The sequence below is a fragment of the Lepidochelys olivacea genome, assembly GCF_965140295.1.
Source record: "Lepidochelys olivacea isolate rLepOli2 genome assembly, chromosome: 3".
NCBI classification, from domain to species: Eukaryota; Metazoa; Chordata; order Testudines; family Cheloniidae; genus Lepidochelys; species Lepidochelys olivacea.
Window position 1 is genome coordinate 60,575,460 of NC_140413.1, and position 18,503 is coordinate 60,593,962.

General features: G+C 39.6%; 1 protein-coding gene across 1 annotated transcript in view; it reads right to left on the minus strand.

Moving 5' to 3' along the window:
* IMPG1 (interphotoreceptor matrix proteoglycan 1) overlaps positions 1 to 18,503 on the minus strand; it is a gene marked incomplete at its 5' end in the record, with an annotated part of 93,632 nt that overhangs the window by 4,457 nt on the left and 70,672 nt on the right. Inside the window, 6 exons of the mRNA XM_084624917.1 lie at positions 711 to 783; positions 1,098 to 1,279; positions 1,383 to 1,559; positions 4,004 to 4,214; positions 9,570 to 9,789; positions 10,735 to 11,297. Of these exons, the coding sequence (XP_084481043.1) occupies positions 752 to 783; positions 1,098 to 1,279; positions 1,383 to 1,559; positions 4,004 to 4,214; positions 9,570 to 9,789; positions 10,735 to 11,297 (1,385 nt within the window). The 3' untranslated portion in view covers positions 711 to 751. The remainder of the gene's footprint in view (positions 1 to 710; positions 784 to 1,097; positions 1,280 to 1,382; positions 1,560 to 4,003; positions 4,215 to 9,569; positions 9,790 to 10,734; positions 11,298 to 18,503) is intronic.

Consider the following 18,503-nt stretch of genomic DNA (forward strand, 5'->3'; position numbering starts at 1 on the left):
AGAAGGGTTGGAAGACCCAAAACTGGATGGATGGATATCATACTGCAGAGTTTCTGAGGAACTGCTTTAAGACAGACTGGGATGGAAAAGAAGGACTCAGAGCCAACCCCATATAGATGGGACTAAGGCTAGAGGAAGAAGGAAGACATAGCTTGACAGTATAGAGAGAACTTCTCAGCTCAATCAAGTTTCTACCCTTCCTAGTTAGATCTTTTTGTTGCATACAAGCAAGAGATTCTGTACTCTAAGTCACACATTTTGAAGTATAGATAGACACAAAGTAAAATACAGTGTATTGTTCAAACTCAAATGTAGGTGCCTTTTGTATAAAGGTCTTGTGCCTAATTTAAGTAATTTGCAGCTCCTTACATTGCATTAATAAGTGAAAGTATATGACTACTATTCCTATTAAGATTAGTTCTTTTGTTTGTATCTTTTAGTGTCTTTTAGAGACTACTGCTTTTGAAAGTTGGCATACAAAATGGCACAGTATTGCATAAAAGCACTTCAAAATAGAATGTGGCTAACTTATCAAGCTCCCAAAGGAAAAGTCATTTTCAACCAAAAAATACATGTTTCTTTTCAGCTTCAAAAGGAATATGAAACTAGTACATGGACAGGTTTCTCAGTCACGTCTACAAATGGTAAACTTGAGAATAAACATAAAATGGTACACTTTTCTTGAAAATGGAGTCACAAACCTTTCTTACCTAGCTGATGCTGGAACTCCAGAATTTCAGACACTAGCTGGTCAGTCTTGGTTTTGTAATATCATCTGGTGACCTACAACATTAAAACAAGGATATTCAGGCTTAATTCTTGCACTAATGATTAGGAAAGCCATCAGGATAGAATGGACGGCCAAAGCCATGCAGAAGAGCTGTAGAAAGGTAATTTCTAAAGTTCTATTATAAAACCTATGCACAAGTAAATATTATAGGTTATTAGTAAATTTAGGGATTAGTATTTTTAGCTCTGAAATGGCTAAGGCAAGAGGACAAACAAACAAACCAAAACCTGATTTAGTTGTAAAGTTAATGCACGAAAGTGGACATGTTACTTTGGAGAGGATGAGAATGTATGTGCATGCATTTTACCTTCACACTGAGTTGTTTTTTCATATTTGTGTAATGTTCCTTGGTTAATGATCTCTGAAGAACTGACACAAGCACTTACACTACAAGGCACATTGCAAAAGCTAGTGATGGGCTCATCATGTTCAAAAATGGGATTAATTCTTACAGCATTTTCTGTGCCACAGTTGTTGGGAGCAGGACCTCTATAATGCAGAACATTTTTGTTTTATATAAGACTCTGTAACTTAAGGAACATAATTGAAAATTAATTTTAAAATGTGAAGGGAAAAATCATGAGCTGCTTACTCCAAATTAGTCTGGTATTTGTATTTTCTTCTTATCTTAACAATTAAAATGATGACAAGAGAAACAAGGCTTAATAAGCTAAGAACCACAGCTTTTAAAATGAAGGGTTGTATAGGTTCTGGAGCAAACTTTGCACAGCGCTCTCCTTGGTAAAACCGGTGCCTACGTACAGGGCATCTAAACAGGAAGAGGGGGAAAAGCAAAAATATACATAAAAATAAGACTGAGGGCAGGAAATCCAAAGTTCTTGTGTCCAAAATACAGGGAAAACTGCCAACAAGTATAAGAACAGTTTTCTCATTGTAATTAATTAAAAAGGGTCCTTCCATGTGAAGCAGCATGATTAATAATACATGGAAGACTATATCTTCAAGTTCATGATGATTAATATAAAACAATTGGAGACTGAAGTATTCTCTCCCCACCCCTGAATCTTAAGGAAGTTTGCATATAGAACAGAGCTTTGTGGCTGATTCCTAGCTCTATAATGAGGCCAAACCAAACCTTGCACTTGAATGCCCTGGAAATTTGTTCCCTCTCTAATGATATCTCTTTTTTAAATCTTTCCTACACACTACTCATCAGTGACCTCTAACTTGAGAAGTGCTGTCTAAAGCTTTATGCTACTTTACTATAAAATAAACCTCTCCCAAGATGTTGGGTGAGACCTCTGGCTTTTCTATGAGAATGTAGGTTCATAAATTATCAGAAGTGGAAATCAGTGAGGTTTGAAGTAGTTTTGAAAATGAAGCAAACATTGGACTGAATTCGACATGCCTTACCAAGTTCTTACTTGGAAGTACTTCCATTGGAATCAATGATCTGCTGTTTTCATACCTTTCTTGGTTTTGCTTGCACAAGCTTTTAAAGTTTATCCTGGCATTATATAAGTATGTAACCAGACACAATTCAAGGCATTGTATTCATTATTTTTAATAAACTTGCATTCTCATTATGTTCGTTATCTGCATTTAAGCTAGGCCATTTGACTCTCTGGACAAAATTCTGACCCTGCAAAATCATGATCTTGGGTTGATATATTATGGACATTAGATCCAAGCTAACTTTATCGTTGCAAAATACAGCAAGTCTGCTACCGTGAGTTTGCATATAGGGAATTCAGCAGTGTCCCTTCAGAACTCAATCTGAGCTTCAAGCGTCAACATCCCGTTCTTCTCTAAGGCCTGGTCTACACTAAGGGGGGGCGGGGATCGATCTAAGATACACAACTTCAGCTACGAGAATAGCGTAGCTGAAGTCGACATATCTTAGATTGACTTAGAATCACTTACTTCGCGTCCTCGCGGCATGGGATCGACGGCCGCCGCTCCCCCGTCGACTCCGCTTCCACCTCTCACCCTGGTGGAGTTCTGGAGTCGACGGCAGAGCGATCGGGGATCGATTTATCACGTCTACATTAGATGCCATAAATAGATCCCGGATAGATCGATCACTACCCGCCGATCCAGTGGGTAGTGTAGATGTGGCCTTAAGAAGCCAACAGGGGCAAAAAGAGTTAAGGTAACTCAACTATTGTACATTTTAAACACTAACCGTATACAATGTAGTGGATAATTCTTCTACAGTCATGATGATATGCAGAAATTGTTCAATGTTCTTATTGTTTGTAGCTGATATTAAATGCTCTAATTAGCATATACTGACCTCTTGAGGTCAGTACTAAGAATGATTGACAGGGCTAATCAGATCTGTACTCCGCTTGTTACAATGGCAGTCAATCAACTGCCAGGTAACACTCAGGTTCTGGACATCCTGTGTAAGAGCCTCATAGTCTTTGACCTACTGTACAATCTACACTCCCTTTGAACACTAGAATTTGGTGCCATAAGGGGAAGTTTGTGTATCTGGATTGTATGACATTCTCAGTAACTGGCCCACACTCCTGAATTTGCTACCTGTGGAAATATTTATGATGTCTGGTCAAATTTGCAAAGAGTTGCAAGAAACATCATGCCTTCCCAACTAATGGAATCCTGGCTCACTTGATTACTTTGAAAACTCTGGGCATACAAAGTTTGATCATACAAAGATCTTGACTGTCTCAACATATGCCTTGTAAGTTGGCCAGCTATTATAGTGGTGGATGCCATATATATATGCTTACAATAGTATTTTAAAATGTATTTCATACAAACCAGCCAAAAGTTAATTCCTCACAGATATACCTATTTACCAATAGCCAAAAATGTGAACTGATGTTGTTTGATTTTTCCAAAATGTCAGAATAGTTGCATTTTGAAAATCAAGAACCACCAAGAAGAATATAATTTCAAGTTATTTGTAATCTAGGTCAATGATGCTTCCTTTCTAATAAATGTACTCTTTCTAATAAAGAACTAGACTGTGTGATGCTTTTACTGATATTGTGCAGTACTTGAATCCTTAAATAGTCCCACTGACTTCAGTGGAACTATTCATGGTCTAAGGTAGCTTGTCAATGGAACAATACCACAATCTAGATCAAAATGTCTAGAATTTTATACTCGCTGGCTTGCTCTTGATACTCCTGAAAAAGGGTAATCTCAATTCCAACTCTTTGTGTAACTGATTTTTCAGGAACTATTGTTCAGCAGAATTATTGAGAAATATAATTTGCCTACCTGCAGACAGCTCCTTTTCCTGGAACTAATTCACATTTTCCGCCGTTAACACAAAGATGTGGCTGCATCTCACATAGACTCCGACATGGCAGTCCATCTCGGCTTGCATAACCAGATTTACAAAGGCAGTCTGCTTCTTTTGTCCATTCATTTGTTATGCACTGTGAAAATTCATCACATGCCATGAATTTGCATGGGTCCGCTCGATCAGCTGTAATAAGATAGAGACATTATTAGTGGATGCGTTGATGCATTATCTCAGTGTACTTGGCAGAACTTGTGGCAGCTACAGAGAACAAAAGAGATTCACTACAGCCAGGCTCCTTCTATATCAATTGGTGGGGATATCTCAGCATAAAAGGAATATGTACATTTTTCTTTCCTCAGATACCACAGAAAACTGCTATGTTATATTTTCTTGCACAATCGGTTTCCTTCCCACATATTCAGAGTCATGTTTTTATGTTTGAACTGTAGAGTCTTTTTTGCATGTGGGTATTCTGATTCCATCATCTTTTACTTTTGGGGAGTGCTAGTACTATATTTGCACATATATATACAAGAAATGTGATTCTTGTCACAAGTAGCTTGCAATCTGATTAAGGGCAAGGAAAAAACTGCACCGTCCCTGTATGTTGTACACAGGGTGACACTACTAGCTAGAAATGGTGGCATTCTCGAGGGGAGATCCATGTGTGAATGGCTTTGTGGAAGTAAGGTGGTTTACCTTATCTCCTTTCATGAGGTGTATGACACCATCACCACTTGCTGGTTTTCTGGGTTTGGGAAGGAGGCTGCCATGAGACACTGTACTGGGGAAGACGAAGGTCTATGGATGCTAGAAGAAAGGACAAAGCCAGGACTGCAGCCTGAAGCCATATTTCCTCCTCCCAAGCACCTCTAATTCTCCTGTGGACTGCCTTGCCCTGCTTCCTCCTGTTGCCAGGTTTCATCCCCAGCCTCTCTCAAAAAGTCAGCAGGGGACTCAGCATGAGTTTTCCCGGCATGACCCGGCTGTTAGATGGAGGCACTGGTGAGGAAGGCTAGATCCAGTGTAGGAGTATCATTTGGCACCTGGAAGGAAGTATGGGAGAGGAGGAGGGAGATGAGAGCCAGGCTAACTCCTTAGCCCCGAGGATACAGTTAATGAATAGCAAACAATTCAACAGGGCTTCGAAGGTGCATATGAGAAGCCTGAACTGTTAAACCGAACTGAGAAAATGCAGCCTTTACCATAGCTGTAGAGATCAGCATGGGTCTATTGTATAAAGATTAACTATCAACAGCTCTTAAAATGTCAGCCGGGGATGTTATCTCCGCAATAATGGGCCGTCTGTTTATTTTTCCTAGAAAGGCAAATCTTTAGTTTCAGAAGAGGATTCACATTGGACAGCCTACCTACTAATAACTATAAACCTGTTGGTTGAGATTTTCAAAGCTTTTAGAGGATATGGCTGACCAGTGCCATCAATTTCCATGAGAACTGAACACTGAGTCCTCCCTGGTGGCACTGAAAATCTCAGTCATGCTTAAGGGTGCTCATATCTGCCTATACAAGTAGTGAAATGGATTGAATGATCAATAGGTCTCTTTCAGCTCTAACCTTCTATATAATTCCATGATTAGCTTCTCCATAAAATTAAAGACTAGGGAGACCGTTTTAAATCATCTTTGGTACTCATAAGATGATATCACTTTGGCATCCACTTTGTTATTGGAACAAAGAACTTTGTATTGTACTAAGTCTGAACCAAAACAACAACAACAAAACACATTGTGTCAGCAATAATAATTAAGTAAATATTTGTAAAGGCTGACAAATCCCTGTCTAAATGTAATAGAAAAAATTCTTTACTGTATTAATAATTTTTGAATGAAAATTAAAAAAATCATTTTGTAGCAAAGCAATACGTTTGTAAATCAAAAATTGTTAGCTTTTATTTTACAGAAGGAAGTGAAATAACTTAAACAGGTTTTAGCCTGGAGTGGAATTCTGTATCAATGTTCACAGAGAAACAATTTTTCTCTTAAAAAAATAAAATAAAAAGCCTGTTAGATAGAAACAAAAAATACTAGCTGGATCCATTGAAATATGTCATCCTGACTCCCAGCAGCATTTTACAAGGCTAGTTATTGACTAGATGACTCTCACTAGTGTCTATCTTAGCTTGCTTATAAGTAAAAATAAAATAAATAAATACATAAAATTGTCAAAATAAATTGAAATTTTGATTAAATATTTTTGGGAAAAAAGTGTGTGTGTAATAGACATAATAGAATTAGGATTATGCTTAGACTCGTAGATTGTTAAGGCCAGAAAGACCATTAGATTATCTTGTTTGACCTTTTTGTGCATTGCAGGCCTTTGAATTTCATCCAGTTACTCCTGTAATGTGCCCAATAACCTGCATTTGAATAAAGCATATCGTCCACAACGGCATCCAGTCTTAATCTGAAGACTGCAAGAAATGGAGAAGCCACCACTTCCATCAACATCATTCCTGATGACACTATACCTCTGATGTGAAATTTATTCACTCTTCTTCACAAACGGTGGGGCATATATTCAGAATGCTTTTTTAAACTGTTAAAATTAACTTTTACAATATTCAAGAAGCTTGCTTTTTGTGCTCATGTAAGGAATACCAGTCATGAAAGCTTGCTTTTTGTGCTCATGTAAGGAATAGCAGCCATGAAATAAGGATTTACCATTATTTCTGTTCGCTAAGGACAAAGTAGAATTGATAGGTTCACTTACTACTTTCAAAATGGTGTTTCAAGATAGTGATCAGACTCTTGACTGATTCAGGTTGGAGTCATGTTGATCCTACTTGGGCCTTAGAAAAACATGCTTTCCAGACTACGGGCGGACCATTTCCATGGCTAATGAGTTGGGGAATCTGTTTATGTACAACTTATGAATTCTGGTGGTTGTTATGAAATTGTTGTATCTTGGAATGCCTCTATCTGGATGTGGGATCCACTATTTGCTGACAGACCTGTAGCACGTACCTACCAGATGAGGGACAATGGTTGGCTACTAAAATAGTTGTCTATTCAGGTGAAAACCTTGAGACAAAAGACTGGCCTTTTACCTAGGAGAACTGGTTTGTCAGAGGAGAGGTTGCTTGCTAGCATTGTCTCTTGGTAGGGATGTGTGATCACCTGTTGAGGCTGATAAGGAAGTCACCTGAAAAAGGGTGCTGCAGTTTATAAAAGAAAGGGTCATTTTAGCGAGCGAGAGAGAGGGAACACAGGAAGTTTCGGGCAGAAAAGAAGGAAATGCGAAGGCTTTTGTAGCAGTGGGATCTAATTTAACTGTGGATCAACCAAGGTAAGGGAAAGTTAGCTGATCTAGAGAGGGAAAGAGGCTCCATGTTTCTGAGCTGAGACACTGAGCTTCAGGAGAAGGATCCCAGGCATCCCAGAGGCCTCTGTCCAAGCCCAAAGAACTCTCCAGAATGGTGAGGTAACTGATGGAGGGGAAATGCATGTCTTTTGACTAGAGCTGTGTATTTCTCATGCTGTTAAGTAAAGAGTAAATTGTGTTTAGAGTCCTGTGCAAAGTCTTTGTGCTTTCACTGTCATGTGCCCCTGAAGAGGTAGACCAGAAGACAAACCAGAAAGCCAACAACTCCAGTGGGATTCTGGGGAATATGCAAGAGCTGCTGGGGATGCGTGAGGATATGGCACTAGTTTCAGGGCCTAGGCAATTGGGCTGCGGGGTCCACACTGTCAAGTGGGATGTCAGACTTGAAGGCCACACATGGAGTGTGTGCCTAGAGGCCCAAAGCCAGGGACAATACCTGAACTCTGTCTAGCCCCAGCAAGCTAAGAGTTCGTGGAGTTGTGTTTGGATCCCCTCATAGCAGTCTGGCTAATGTTAAGCAGAGGTAACCTGACATCATGCATTTAAATATTTGTGCAATCCTGTTTTACTTTCTTGCTGGAATCTGTACCACTTCGTAATTTATACATGGAAACAGTGAGTCCTGCAGGTAGTTCATTTCTCTCAGCTGCATCTCTTTGTAGTCTTTAAAGTTAATATTTACTCTTTCCTTGCCTTTTCCACAGCTACATGGAGAGCTTTCCCTTTCTCATTTTATTTCCCTACATCTTCATCTCTTCGGTTCAGATGCATTTGCTTGCAAAGATACAATTTGTATTAGCATCCCTTTAGTAATTGTTGTAGTGAGAACTGGTTGAATGCATTGTACTGTGCATTCATCTCAGATTACATTTGGCTGTCTCCCTAGTTATCAGTTAACATTTCTGTTCTCGCATTATTAAAGGAATGCATTCTTTAAAGTAAAGGATGCTGTATGGAGAATCATGGGAGCACATAGTTAGAGACAATTCTGCTTTCTGAGTCAGATGCTGTCTTTTTCTTCTCTGGTTCTTTACCTTTAAGGCTAGTCTCATGAAAGCAGGCTATATCTGAGCTCTTCTTCTCCTCCTACTTATCCCACTGCTTATTTTAGCTTGTTAAATGAACTTATTTTTCCTGAGGATATCAGTGGATATTTTAACTAAAATCTTTTCAGTAGGGTTCTGAGAGATCGTGATAGAGCTGTTCATCTAATTAGTTCATTGATTAAAATATTAACATCTACATTAGTTTCATGTCCCCTTGTAAGTTCCCCATTTTAACTATAATATTTTAGTTTCATGGAAGTGATTTTTTACTGTGATGTCAAAGGCAGCATCAGTACCACAGGAACTAGGTTCTAGCTAAGTTTTACTCAATGTGTACATCAGCACTGTAGTTTTCAGGCGTTTGAAGCTATCACTTTTTAGCTGTTAGAGTTAGGCATAAAACATTCTTCTGAGCTATACTGTGTCATGTTTTCCTGTAATGTTGTGTCATTTTCCTTAATATAATTCTGGCTGGACAATGTGACCATCACAATTTGTTGCCATATTTTCACTTTGGTTTGATGATTAAAAAATACTTGCAGGTATTTGCGAATGGCTTTGACAGGTCTTTTGGCTGCTTCTTGCAGAAGGCTGAGATTTGTTTGTTTGAATATTTAGTTGTGGTACACCATTGTTTCCACTAGATGGCTCTCATTTTCACAAATGAAAGGGGATTTACTTGAATTTAATTCAAGAAGATTTAAACATGTCTTAAACCTGTAGATTTTTTTGAGGTGATTTCAATTTCTATGGGAAAACAGTAGAGAAAATGGTGGCATAGGACTCTACAAGTATGATGCTAAATGAGGAATGAATATGTCAATAAACAGCATCAGGGAGAGATCGGGTTTATGAGATGGAATGTGTTCCAATCACTGCTGATGACTTTAAAAGTGTGTTGATAGCCTGATAAACATTATCATAATTGGGAAAGTTTCTAAGTATCCCCAAGTTATTTCTGGTTGCCATAATTTCCTACTAAAATGAAAGATCAAGGGCAGTCTGACATACTGGAAGCCCAATATTAATAGTCTTTAAAATAAAAATGTCTTTTTTCCAGTTGTGTTGGGTAAAGCCATCAATTGTATCAGTGCTATGAAAGGTCAGCTGTACAGTTTTTGGTTTTACATTTTTAGTAACACAAGCTTACCTGGCTCAATATCAAGAGAGTAACTGTCAATTTCCAAATTCAGGCGCTGGGCTGCAGCATCGCAAAAGTCTTCCAAAACACAGTGCACAGCTTCTGTGATATTGTATGGAACAGTCTTAGCAAACTTCATTTTGCTATTGACAATCACACTTCCATTTCTGAAGTTAAGTATTTCCAGTTGCTTAAATCCTGTAAGGTTGGATTGAAGATATGGAAGCAGCTGCAAAACAGGAAGTTGGTTTACTTTAAATCCCCGTCAATGCCTAGCTGCAATTAATTTCACTTATATTCACTTTTCATTACCAGGTACCTGAATCACCAACTTATTTTTCTGGCTTTAATAATAGTGCTTAACTACCAAGTCCAGTTTTCTGTTTGCCTTGATTAGTCTCTGTATTTGCATCTTTCTCAATAGTGAACTGAGATGGATGGACGCTAGTTTTCCTTGTAATGAAACACAGTGTTTGGGAAATTTATGGGTCTGAATAAAGAAAAATCACCTCACTAAAAAGCCAACTTCAATTATTTTCAAAGGGTTCCATCCAGGCAAGTGAGAGCACGATATAATAGGCATGTTACTGTTGTCCAATGGTCCAGCAGTATCTCTGGGGAAAATCTATATCTAATCACATTCACTTTGATAACTCATGATGTATTTTAAAAGGATTGATAAGAATTGAATCCTTATGCTGGATTTATTAGGTGTAATCAGTGTTACCATACCACTGAAGTGGAGCTAAGAAAAATCCAATTAAAATTACTTGCCAAGAATGTGTGTGTGTGGTTTCTTGCATAGGTAAATATTTTTCTCTCTCTCTTTTTTTTTTACATGTATTCTCGTTCATAAACCACTGCTATCTGTTATCCAGCCAGCATCACAGACTAAAAAAAAAGTTACTTGTTACAGTAGTTCAAGGTGTTTTATTAAACTGGACGACAGGGCCCTATACTGTGCTCTACTTCATACAGTTGTGTTTTCCAGCTCCTCCTTAGCTTACTGATCTGGTCAGAATAAATCCGTTTTCTAGATGAATGCCCCAGTAGCTTGTCTCTTTTTATTGCTTCTGCTAATCTGGGGAGCAATAATATAAGCTAACAAGGAAAATCTTTTTTCTTTAATGTGTGCTCAAATACTATACATCGCAGACTATCTGTTTTTACTCACCAGCTGCATGAATTGTTGCTCTAGTGCCCTGTATTCCAGAGAACTCCTGTTGAAGAGGTCATCAGAAAAATGCATGTTGGTTACTTTCAGGCTGAAGAAAACCACCAGCTCTTTGCCTTTGGCTGCCGTTGTCATGGAGCTAGTGGTTACATACTTCAGTGTAGGAGCCGGAGTGGCTCCTGCTGGCTGGCTCGCCAACCCGGAAATATATCCACTGCCATACTCTACTTCATCCATCGTTGCTGTGCTCATCGTGTGGACTCTGTCCAGTTCTGCAGCAATATCCTGCACTCCTGTTTTGAAGCCAGTAGGGATGCTGCTATCAGCTGCTGGCGTTGGTGAACTGGTTATTTCAAAGGACTGATCTATGATAATGGAGTGGCTGTGAGGTGGACTAATCACTGCTGGCAGTAGTGTGATTTGGTCAGTGGGTAATGTGGCTATGATGACTTCTTCAGGCAGGGAGGTGGTGTGGTCACTTGAATCAATAAAGAAAGGCAAAGTTCTGTCTGTTGATAAAATATCATCACCTGACGATTCTGGAGGATCTATGATCTTTACAGCTGCAAAAGGTGGGGGGAGGCAAATATTTAACTTTGAAAAATATACATAATGAAATATTTATATAGCATTTCAAGTGAGACATTTTTAAGGAGAATATACTCCTCATCGGAACATGACAGTCTTATTATGACCACTTTCTGATGACTTAGTAAGAAAATGGAGGAAAATGCTCAGTCCACATGGTTACGTGCTGAGCTTTGTGTGTGCTTTGTTTAAGTGATAATTACACGTTGTAAGTGTTTCCCTAACTTCTGCTAATGCACTGTGTGACTTTGACACACGTAATCCCACTGTCGGTTTACACTGACTGAAAGTGCAGGTTGCAGCTTTGACTTGTCTGCTTGTATCAATGCAGGGCTTGAGTCATTCCTGGCCACTCCCGCTTTGTGAAAGATTAAAGATGGCATTTGCCACTGACCTCAAAATGTGGTTGTACAAACCTGTGCCTCCTCCTCAGATACAAAATACGTCTTTTGTATTTATGCTATTTAAAAAACAAACAAAACCCTCCTAAAGAATCATTTGCTGCATTTAAAACAACCCATTTGCCCCCCGATTATAGGGTCCCTTCAGATGCCTGCTGGAGCTCAGAGGCAGTCTAGGAATGTGTCGCTGAAATTCAAATCTTAAGCATGAAGAATGAGACTGTTTGAATTCAAACAAGCAGCTAACTTACTGTAGTAAGATAACAGAAAATGACAGATTTCAACTTCAGACTAAAGAGGGTAACTTCGCTCTTTCCCAGTGGTGCCCTCGTTAGGGGGCTGGATGGGCTCCTAGTCAAAACACCTGACTTGAATAGGCAGGAAAGTGAGGGTGATTTCCAGCCTCTGGTGGAATCTGCTCCATCTTTGGACACTACTTTATAATCCCTGCCAGAGATCACTTATCCTGGCAGTATCCTTCAAAAATACTTCTGAAGAGCAAATATTTCCCCTTAGAATGGACTGGACTGGGAGGAGAGAGGGAAAAAAAGAGGTATTTTCAAAATATTCCCAAGTACAGTTATCCCTAAACCCTCCATATGATCTCCCCTCTCTTCAAATGACACAAGTTGTGAGCCTGTGCTTATCCAATCTGTAGGGTTAGGAACAAATATGCATTTCCACGAGAGAGAACCTTAGTATAAATGCGTTGCCTCGTCTCTTGATAATGGTTACAGGAGACCTTTTCTGTTAAATGGGAAAGTAAAGAAATATGCTACTCCCTCACCCCTCCTGTCTGCAGATAAATCCTGTCAATCAGAGTGTCTCCAAGTCTAAAGGGAATTCTTGTCCTTTCGTGAGCCCATTCTTAAAATATTGCTGCCACTCACTGTTCTTTTAATTATCAATGAGAATTCTTTCATATGTTAGCTGAAAGCTAGTGTTCCTTGGTGGGGAGCTACAAAAATCTCCAAGTCCTCTTTCCTTTAGGATGATCAGACATTCAAAATAGATGCCCTGTACCAAAATCTGCCCTCAACTGTATGTGCAGTTCTAAAGACTTCAGAATTAGGCCCTTGAAAAAAAAAATTAGTCTTCCTGTCTTAGTCACCACCTTGTGCAAGGTGGGAAAATAACGGGTACATATTTTCTTTCATTCATCATTTTGTTTTCCCATGGCTTTGTTATGTGGAGATATATATTCAAATTGATAATTCACTGCCCTACCCTGTTTGAGGTATGTTTGGTCAAAGCACTTAAAAAGAGGCTGATCTTGTGGTTAAGATAATGCAGTGGGCCTTGGAAGATCTGGGTTCAATTCTCAAACTTCCTATGTGATTGTGAGAAAGTCCATTGATCTCTCTCTCTACTTCAATTTCCATTCTTAGAGCTGTTGTGATTCATTCATGTCTGAGAGGCTCTCAGATCCTATGGTGAGAGGGGCATAGAAGTGCCTTGATAGATGTTTTTGACCTAGAAGGAAACCTTTGGACTGTTTGTCATGGTTTATGACGTTAGCAGTTGGGATGGCATTGCTCAGACGACAGCACTCTGTCATTTGGCATTATCTCGTATCATTGAGTTTATACACTTTTGCCAGTATCGGTTTCTAGGGTAAAAGCAGGTACAAATGTTAAGTCATTCCTTCCTATAAGCTGAGTTCTAGAGTGCTTCATTTTTTTCAAGCGCTCTCCATCTTTTGGATGAATGGATGAACAAAGGTCTTTCTGACTGTCCAGCTTGAACAATTTATTGCCCTTTCTGAAAAAGAATAAGGGTGCAATGGGGTACAGTTCCTTCTTGGGTAAAGCAGAGTCTGTTAACAGCCTTATGGCAGCTGCTTCTGCCTACACAGTCACTACATCAGTTTATTCCACTGCAAACTGCTTGAATACCAGTATGAAAGGCACCATGCAAAAATCAGATTCCAATACTGCTTTAGGCAGGCATTGAGTAACAGGACCGTATATTGTATTTCTGTAATTCGCTGATATTTACCTTGGAAAATACAAATACTAGGCAAAGTTTTGTTAAATACTTGAGTTTACTATGACAGTAACATTGTATCCCAAAGCATATCACAGTACCCTTGTGGCTATGCAAGAAACAGTCACTCAGAAACAAACACCTGGCTTGCTACAGGGAAGATAATTGGAGAGATTACATCCTGTAATTTACTCCCCTTCTGGAAGTAGCAGAATCAGAGGTTTGGGGAGGAAGCAACAACAGATAGCAAGGGCATTGGAAGGTGGCTGAATATATCTCTTGCCCTTCTGAAGATAGGGGTTATTAATTATATACTACAGTGGTGAACACGCTATAAAAATAGGACACACAGGCAGCGGGTGATAGGAGGCGGCTTGTGGCTCATTTGTCTCTTTCTTCCCTGTTACAAGCCCGGCAAACCTTCCCGACCAATTCTGCTGCCTTCTCCTTCATAAGTGCAGACCCCTATTCGTTGAACACCTTATTATTTTGGACAAAAGTACCCTTAGTCACAACAGTATCCTTATTTAGATGAGGTGATTTTTCTAATTAATAGGTAAACTTTGATTCTGATTGCTGGTTGAATGATTAGGGACAGGTTCTGATCTCATTTACTTCAGGAGTGAGCTGACAGAAAACAGTGGAACTACCTGGGTATAAGACCTGGCCAAGTGAGATGAAGCTAACTGGATTTGAATTGAGCATTAAAAGCTCAGCGCAATGATTCTAGGAAGCTGAACAGGTTGTATGGAAAGAAGAATTATATCCTGGTGACATTGTATAGCTAGATGTTAAAATCAGTCAGAACACCAGTTTGCTTACATTACACAACTGCATTTTGACAGATCACCCACCTAATGGCTCCTTCTTCAAGTGACTTTTATATAAAACACACACCATGCCACAACGTTCAACACTAAAAGGAAGTCAGAGCATTGACACTTGGGGAAAAGAAAACAGTACTGTTAAATCCATGAGTGACACTATTGATTGTTGGATGCTATGAAAGTGTAAAAACACCACTGAATGAAATGGAGAGGCTGAGGGCGTATTTATTCTAAGACCACTTTACAGATCCCTGAAAGTGCAAAGGGGCTATAAAATGAGAGTCAATCTATATTTTCTTCCACACAAGAGTGCAGGCACAACATACAATTTGCACTGTTGAAAATGTAATACAGGAACTATCGTCCTATTAGGGCCAGAAGAGAAATCTCAGGACACTGGATGAAACTGAAGCCATGTACAGTATTCAGTTACATTAATGGTGTATGTGATGTCCACAGTAAATGCTATACCAAAGTATGGGGCCTTAACATTTGGTTAAAATGCTCAGGTGCTGCCACAATAGAAACAATAAACAATAATACAACTGCATACACAATTAGTTTGTCAGTGCAAAGACCTCCTCCTGTGTCATTCAGCATTAAAACTGGGGTCCATACTGCAAATACCATCAAATCAGAAACTGAGTATGTATATCTCATAAACTGAAGTTGCAGAAATGTTTCTAAATACAAAAATAATGAACTCCCTCTGCCCTTATCCAAGTAAATTGGGTTTTGGTTAGCACAAACAGGTAGAGCTGAGTATATGACAGTCAATAGGCATATATGCTAAACAGTCTCCTTTAGTTGTAATATATGTGTGTGTGTGTATAAATTTAATAAAATCAAATTACAGGAGCTTTAAAATCTATATCCCCATTTTATTGACAGCTGTAGCAATAAATCATTCCCATCTCCTCACTTTCATGGTTTGTTGTGACACTGATCAATCAGGGAATGGGCAGAGTTTTATATCAAATAAACCTAACCATGTCCTGTGGTAAATAAGTCCTCTCTTTTATTGATGGCACAATCAGCTGTTAGATTGACAGTGAATAAGACAAGATTGCAGTGAGGTACAAGTGTGCTCAGAAATAGGTTTTAGTTTGGTGGAGATTAGTGTTGGATAAACAATTTTTTTAGGAAAATCACCAACCCTCTGCAGCATCCCTGTCCCAAAATGATAAATTAAAATGGAATATTTATGGTCTTGAGTTTGGCAGACTGTGAAATTGTGATGGTATTTGTGAGACAGGTAGTTTTAAGTGACTCATCTGAATTCACACAGTGAATTTTAGGCCTTGAATACAATACAATTCTGATGCCCAGCCCTGTGTGTTAGCAACAATGCATCTATATTACGATAGTAATAACTCAAACACTACTTGTGAAGATGAGAACTATTTCTTTATAGCAGGAATCTAGGCAGAAGAGGGTTTGGGAGAAGTGCTAACAGAAACTCTGCAGTGAAGCAGAGGGAGAGAGACTTGGTTTAGGGATAATATTGCTTACTTATTTTAATAAATTACCTTAATCAGCGTGAGAGGAAAGTGACTCTGTGATATTCTCAAATATTGTCCTATGACAGCGTACTGTTGTGTTAGACTGTTATTGTGGAAGATTATAGTATTTTTAAAAGCACTTCCTGTGACGTTGTATGGGGGTGGCGTCTCGTGCATAGCAGCAACCATGCAGCTGTTCATCAGTGCTCAGAAGCTGCACACCCTAGGTGTCTGGACAGGAAACAGTAGCTCACATTAAGGCTCACATTGAGTCCCTGGAGGGCACGGCACCTGAGGATCAGGTGGTTCTCTTGGGTGGAACTCCCTTGGAGGACAAATCTCTCATTGGGCAATGTGGCATCAGAGAGTTTACCACCCTGGAAGTGGCTGCTCGCATGCTGGATGGTAAGGTCCATGGCTCCCTGGCTTGTGCTGGGAAGGTGAGAGGCCAGACTCCCAAGGTTGCCAAGCAAGAGAAGAAGGAGGAGGAGACTGGCCGTGCCGAGAGACACATGCAGTACAATCGGGGCTTTGGCAAGAAGAAGCCAAACTCCTAAATGCCCACTGCTAACTCCTAAATGCCACACCTCACCCAATAAAGCAGATGTCACCCAAAAAAACAAAACAAAACCTGTAAGAGTAACAATACTCCCTAACAATTGGTACTGTACTGATAAAATAGTTTGATATTATGACTCCTGAGTTCTATCCTGTGCAACTACTCTCCTTATAACCCTCATTAACCAAAATCTGCTAGGTGCTATATATACATATAGAAAGACCCTGCTTTGAAGAACCTATTTCTGAAAGATACAAAGCAGATGAAAGGTGAGGGGGAAATGGGACACGACACCCAAGCAAAGTGATCAGGGTGATGGTTGGCAGATGTATTGCTAGTTCTCCATCTCTCTTGGTTTTAACTGGGCTTTCCGGATTTATAGGAAATACCTTAAATGCATGTTGAGCTGAAGGGCATAGGACAAAGATGTTGCAGTGGGGGAGGTTTAGATTGGATATTAGGAAAAACTTTTTCACTAAGAGGGTGGTGAAACACTGGAATGTGTTACCTAGGGAGGTGGTAGAATCTCCTTCCTTAGAGGTTTTTAAGGTCAGGCTTGACAAAGCCCTGGCTGGGATGATTTAACTGGGAATTGGTCCTGCTTTGAGCGGGGGGTTGGACTAGATGACCTCCAGGGGTCCCTTCCAACCCTGATATTCTATGATTCTATGTTGGGTCTGGTTCTCAAGGATGCTGAGCTCCCACATTTTCAACTGAAATCAGTGGGAGCTGCAGGTCACCAGTACACACATCTGAAAAGTCAGAGCCAAGATTCAATCTTAAGAGGGTCTGGGTTCCAATAATAAAATGCCTTTATTATTGGAAATGTTTTATAGCTTATATGAACATTTATTCCAATATTACACAAATCTTTAAAAGTCCCTTTCCGGGTGAATTTACCAGCTACCTACAAAGGGAAGTTGTAACCATTGTCAGCATCAGAATAATCAATTTAAATGATAAACTAGGGCCTAGGAAACAGAGGCCCCAGTTCTCAGTCCGTCCATGGCTAAGACCCTGAATAGAGGGCAGCAGGGGGGCAAAGTTGGGTATGAGACATCTTTGTGCTTCTTGTGGTCTGGGGACATTTGGGGTTGGTGCACAACCACCAATGTAGGTTAGAAGAGCCTCAGGTCTACTCTACCCCCGGTGGGCCGCGACACACAGAGAATAGCTTTATCATCGGTGTTCTAGCCGTGCCCCCAACTTGCCCCTTCACACCAAGGACAGTGGATGGCAGCAGCTCTAACAGTGCTACACCAGAGGGGATTTACAAAGAGGGACCCTCCCACAGACCATTTTTGCGCCCTTTACGCTACCAGAGCGATATAAAGGCTCCTTACTGCAACAGAGAAGCAGTTCCAGAATCTTTGCATTGTGCTGAGCCTTGTGATTGAGTCCTCGTTTTCTTTTGTGTTTGAATAAGCATGTGTCATATAACACAAGACAGTGTTCCAAAAGACCCTCCATTAAAATCAGTAGAAAAATGAGCGTCAGCCATTTTATGGCAAGCTGCATGGCTCAGCTTCTGTTTGCTCACTGTTCATAACTGATTTTGATCAAATGATCCTTCTGAGTTGTTAATGCATGAATGAAATATGTAGAAGTTTTGAATCCAAAGACCTTTGCCTTTGGGCATTTCCCATTGTTTCTCTGAGTTTTTACTAGACTGTTAACTATTTACTAGATAAACGATTAAGGATACAGAACCATGCTGATAACATTTCTTCAAAGACACTGTTTATAAAGCTTTGGCACTGTATGAAAAAGTGAAACTTTTGCATTTTATTTTGGATTTTCCCAGATGAAGAATGGAAATCCCCACCATGCTGTCTGATAATGAGGCTATTATGATGTCTAAAACTAAACTGCTGTTGGCATACGTGTCTAAACATTAAATTAAAAG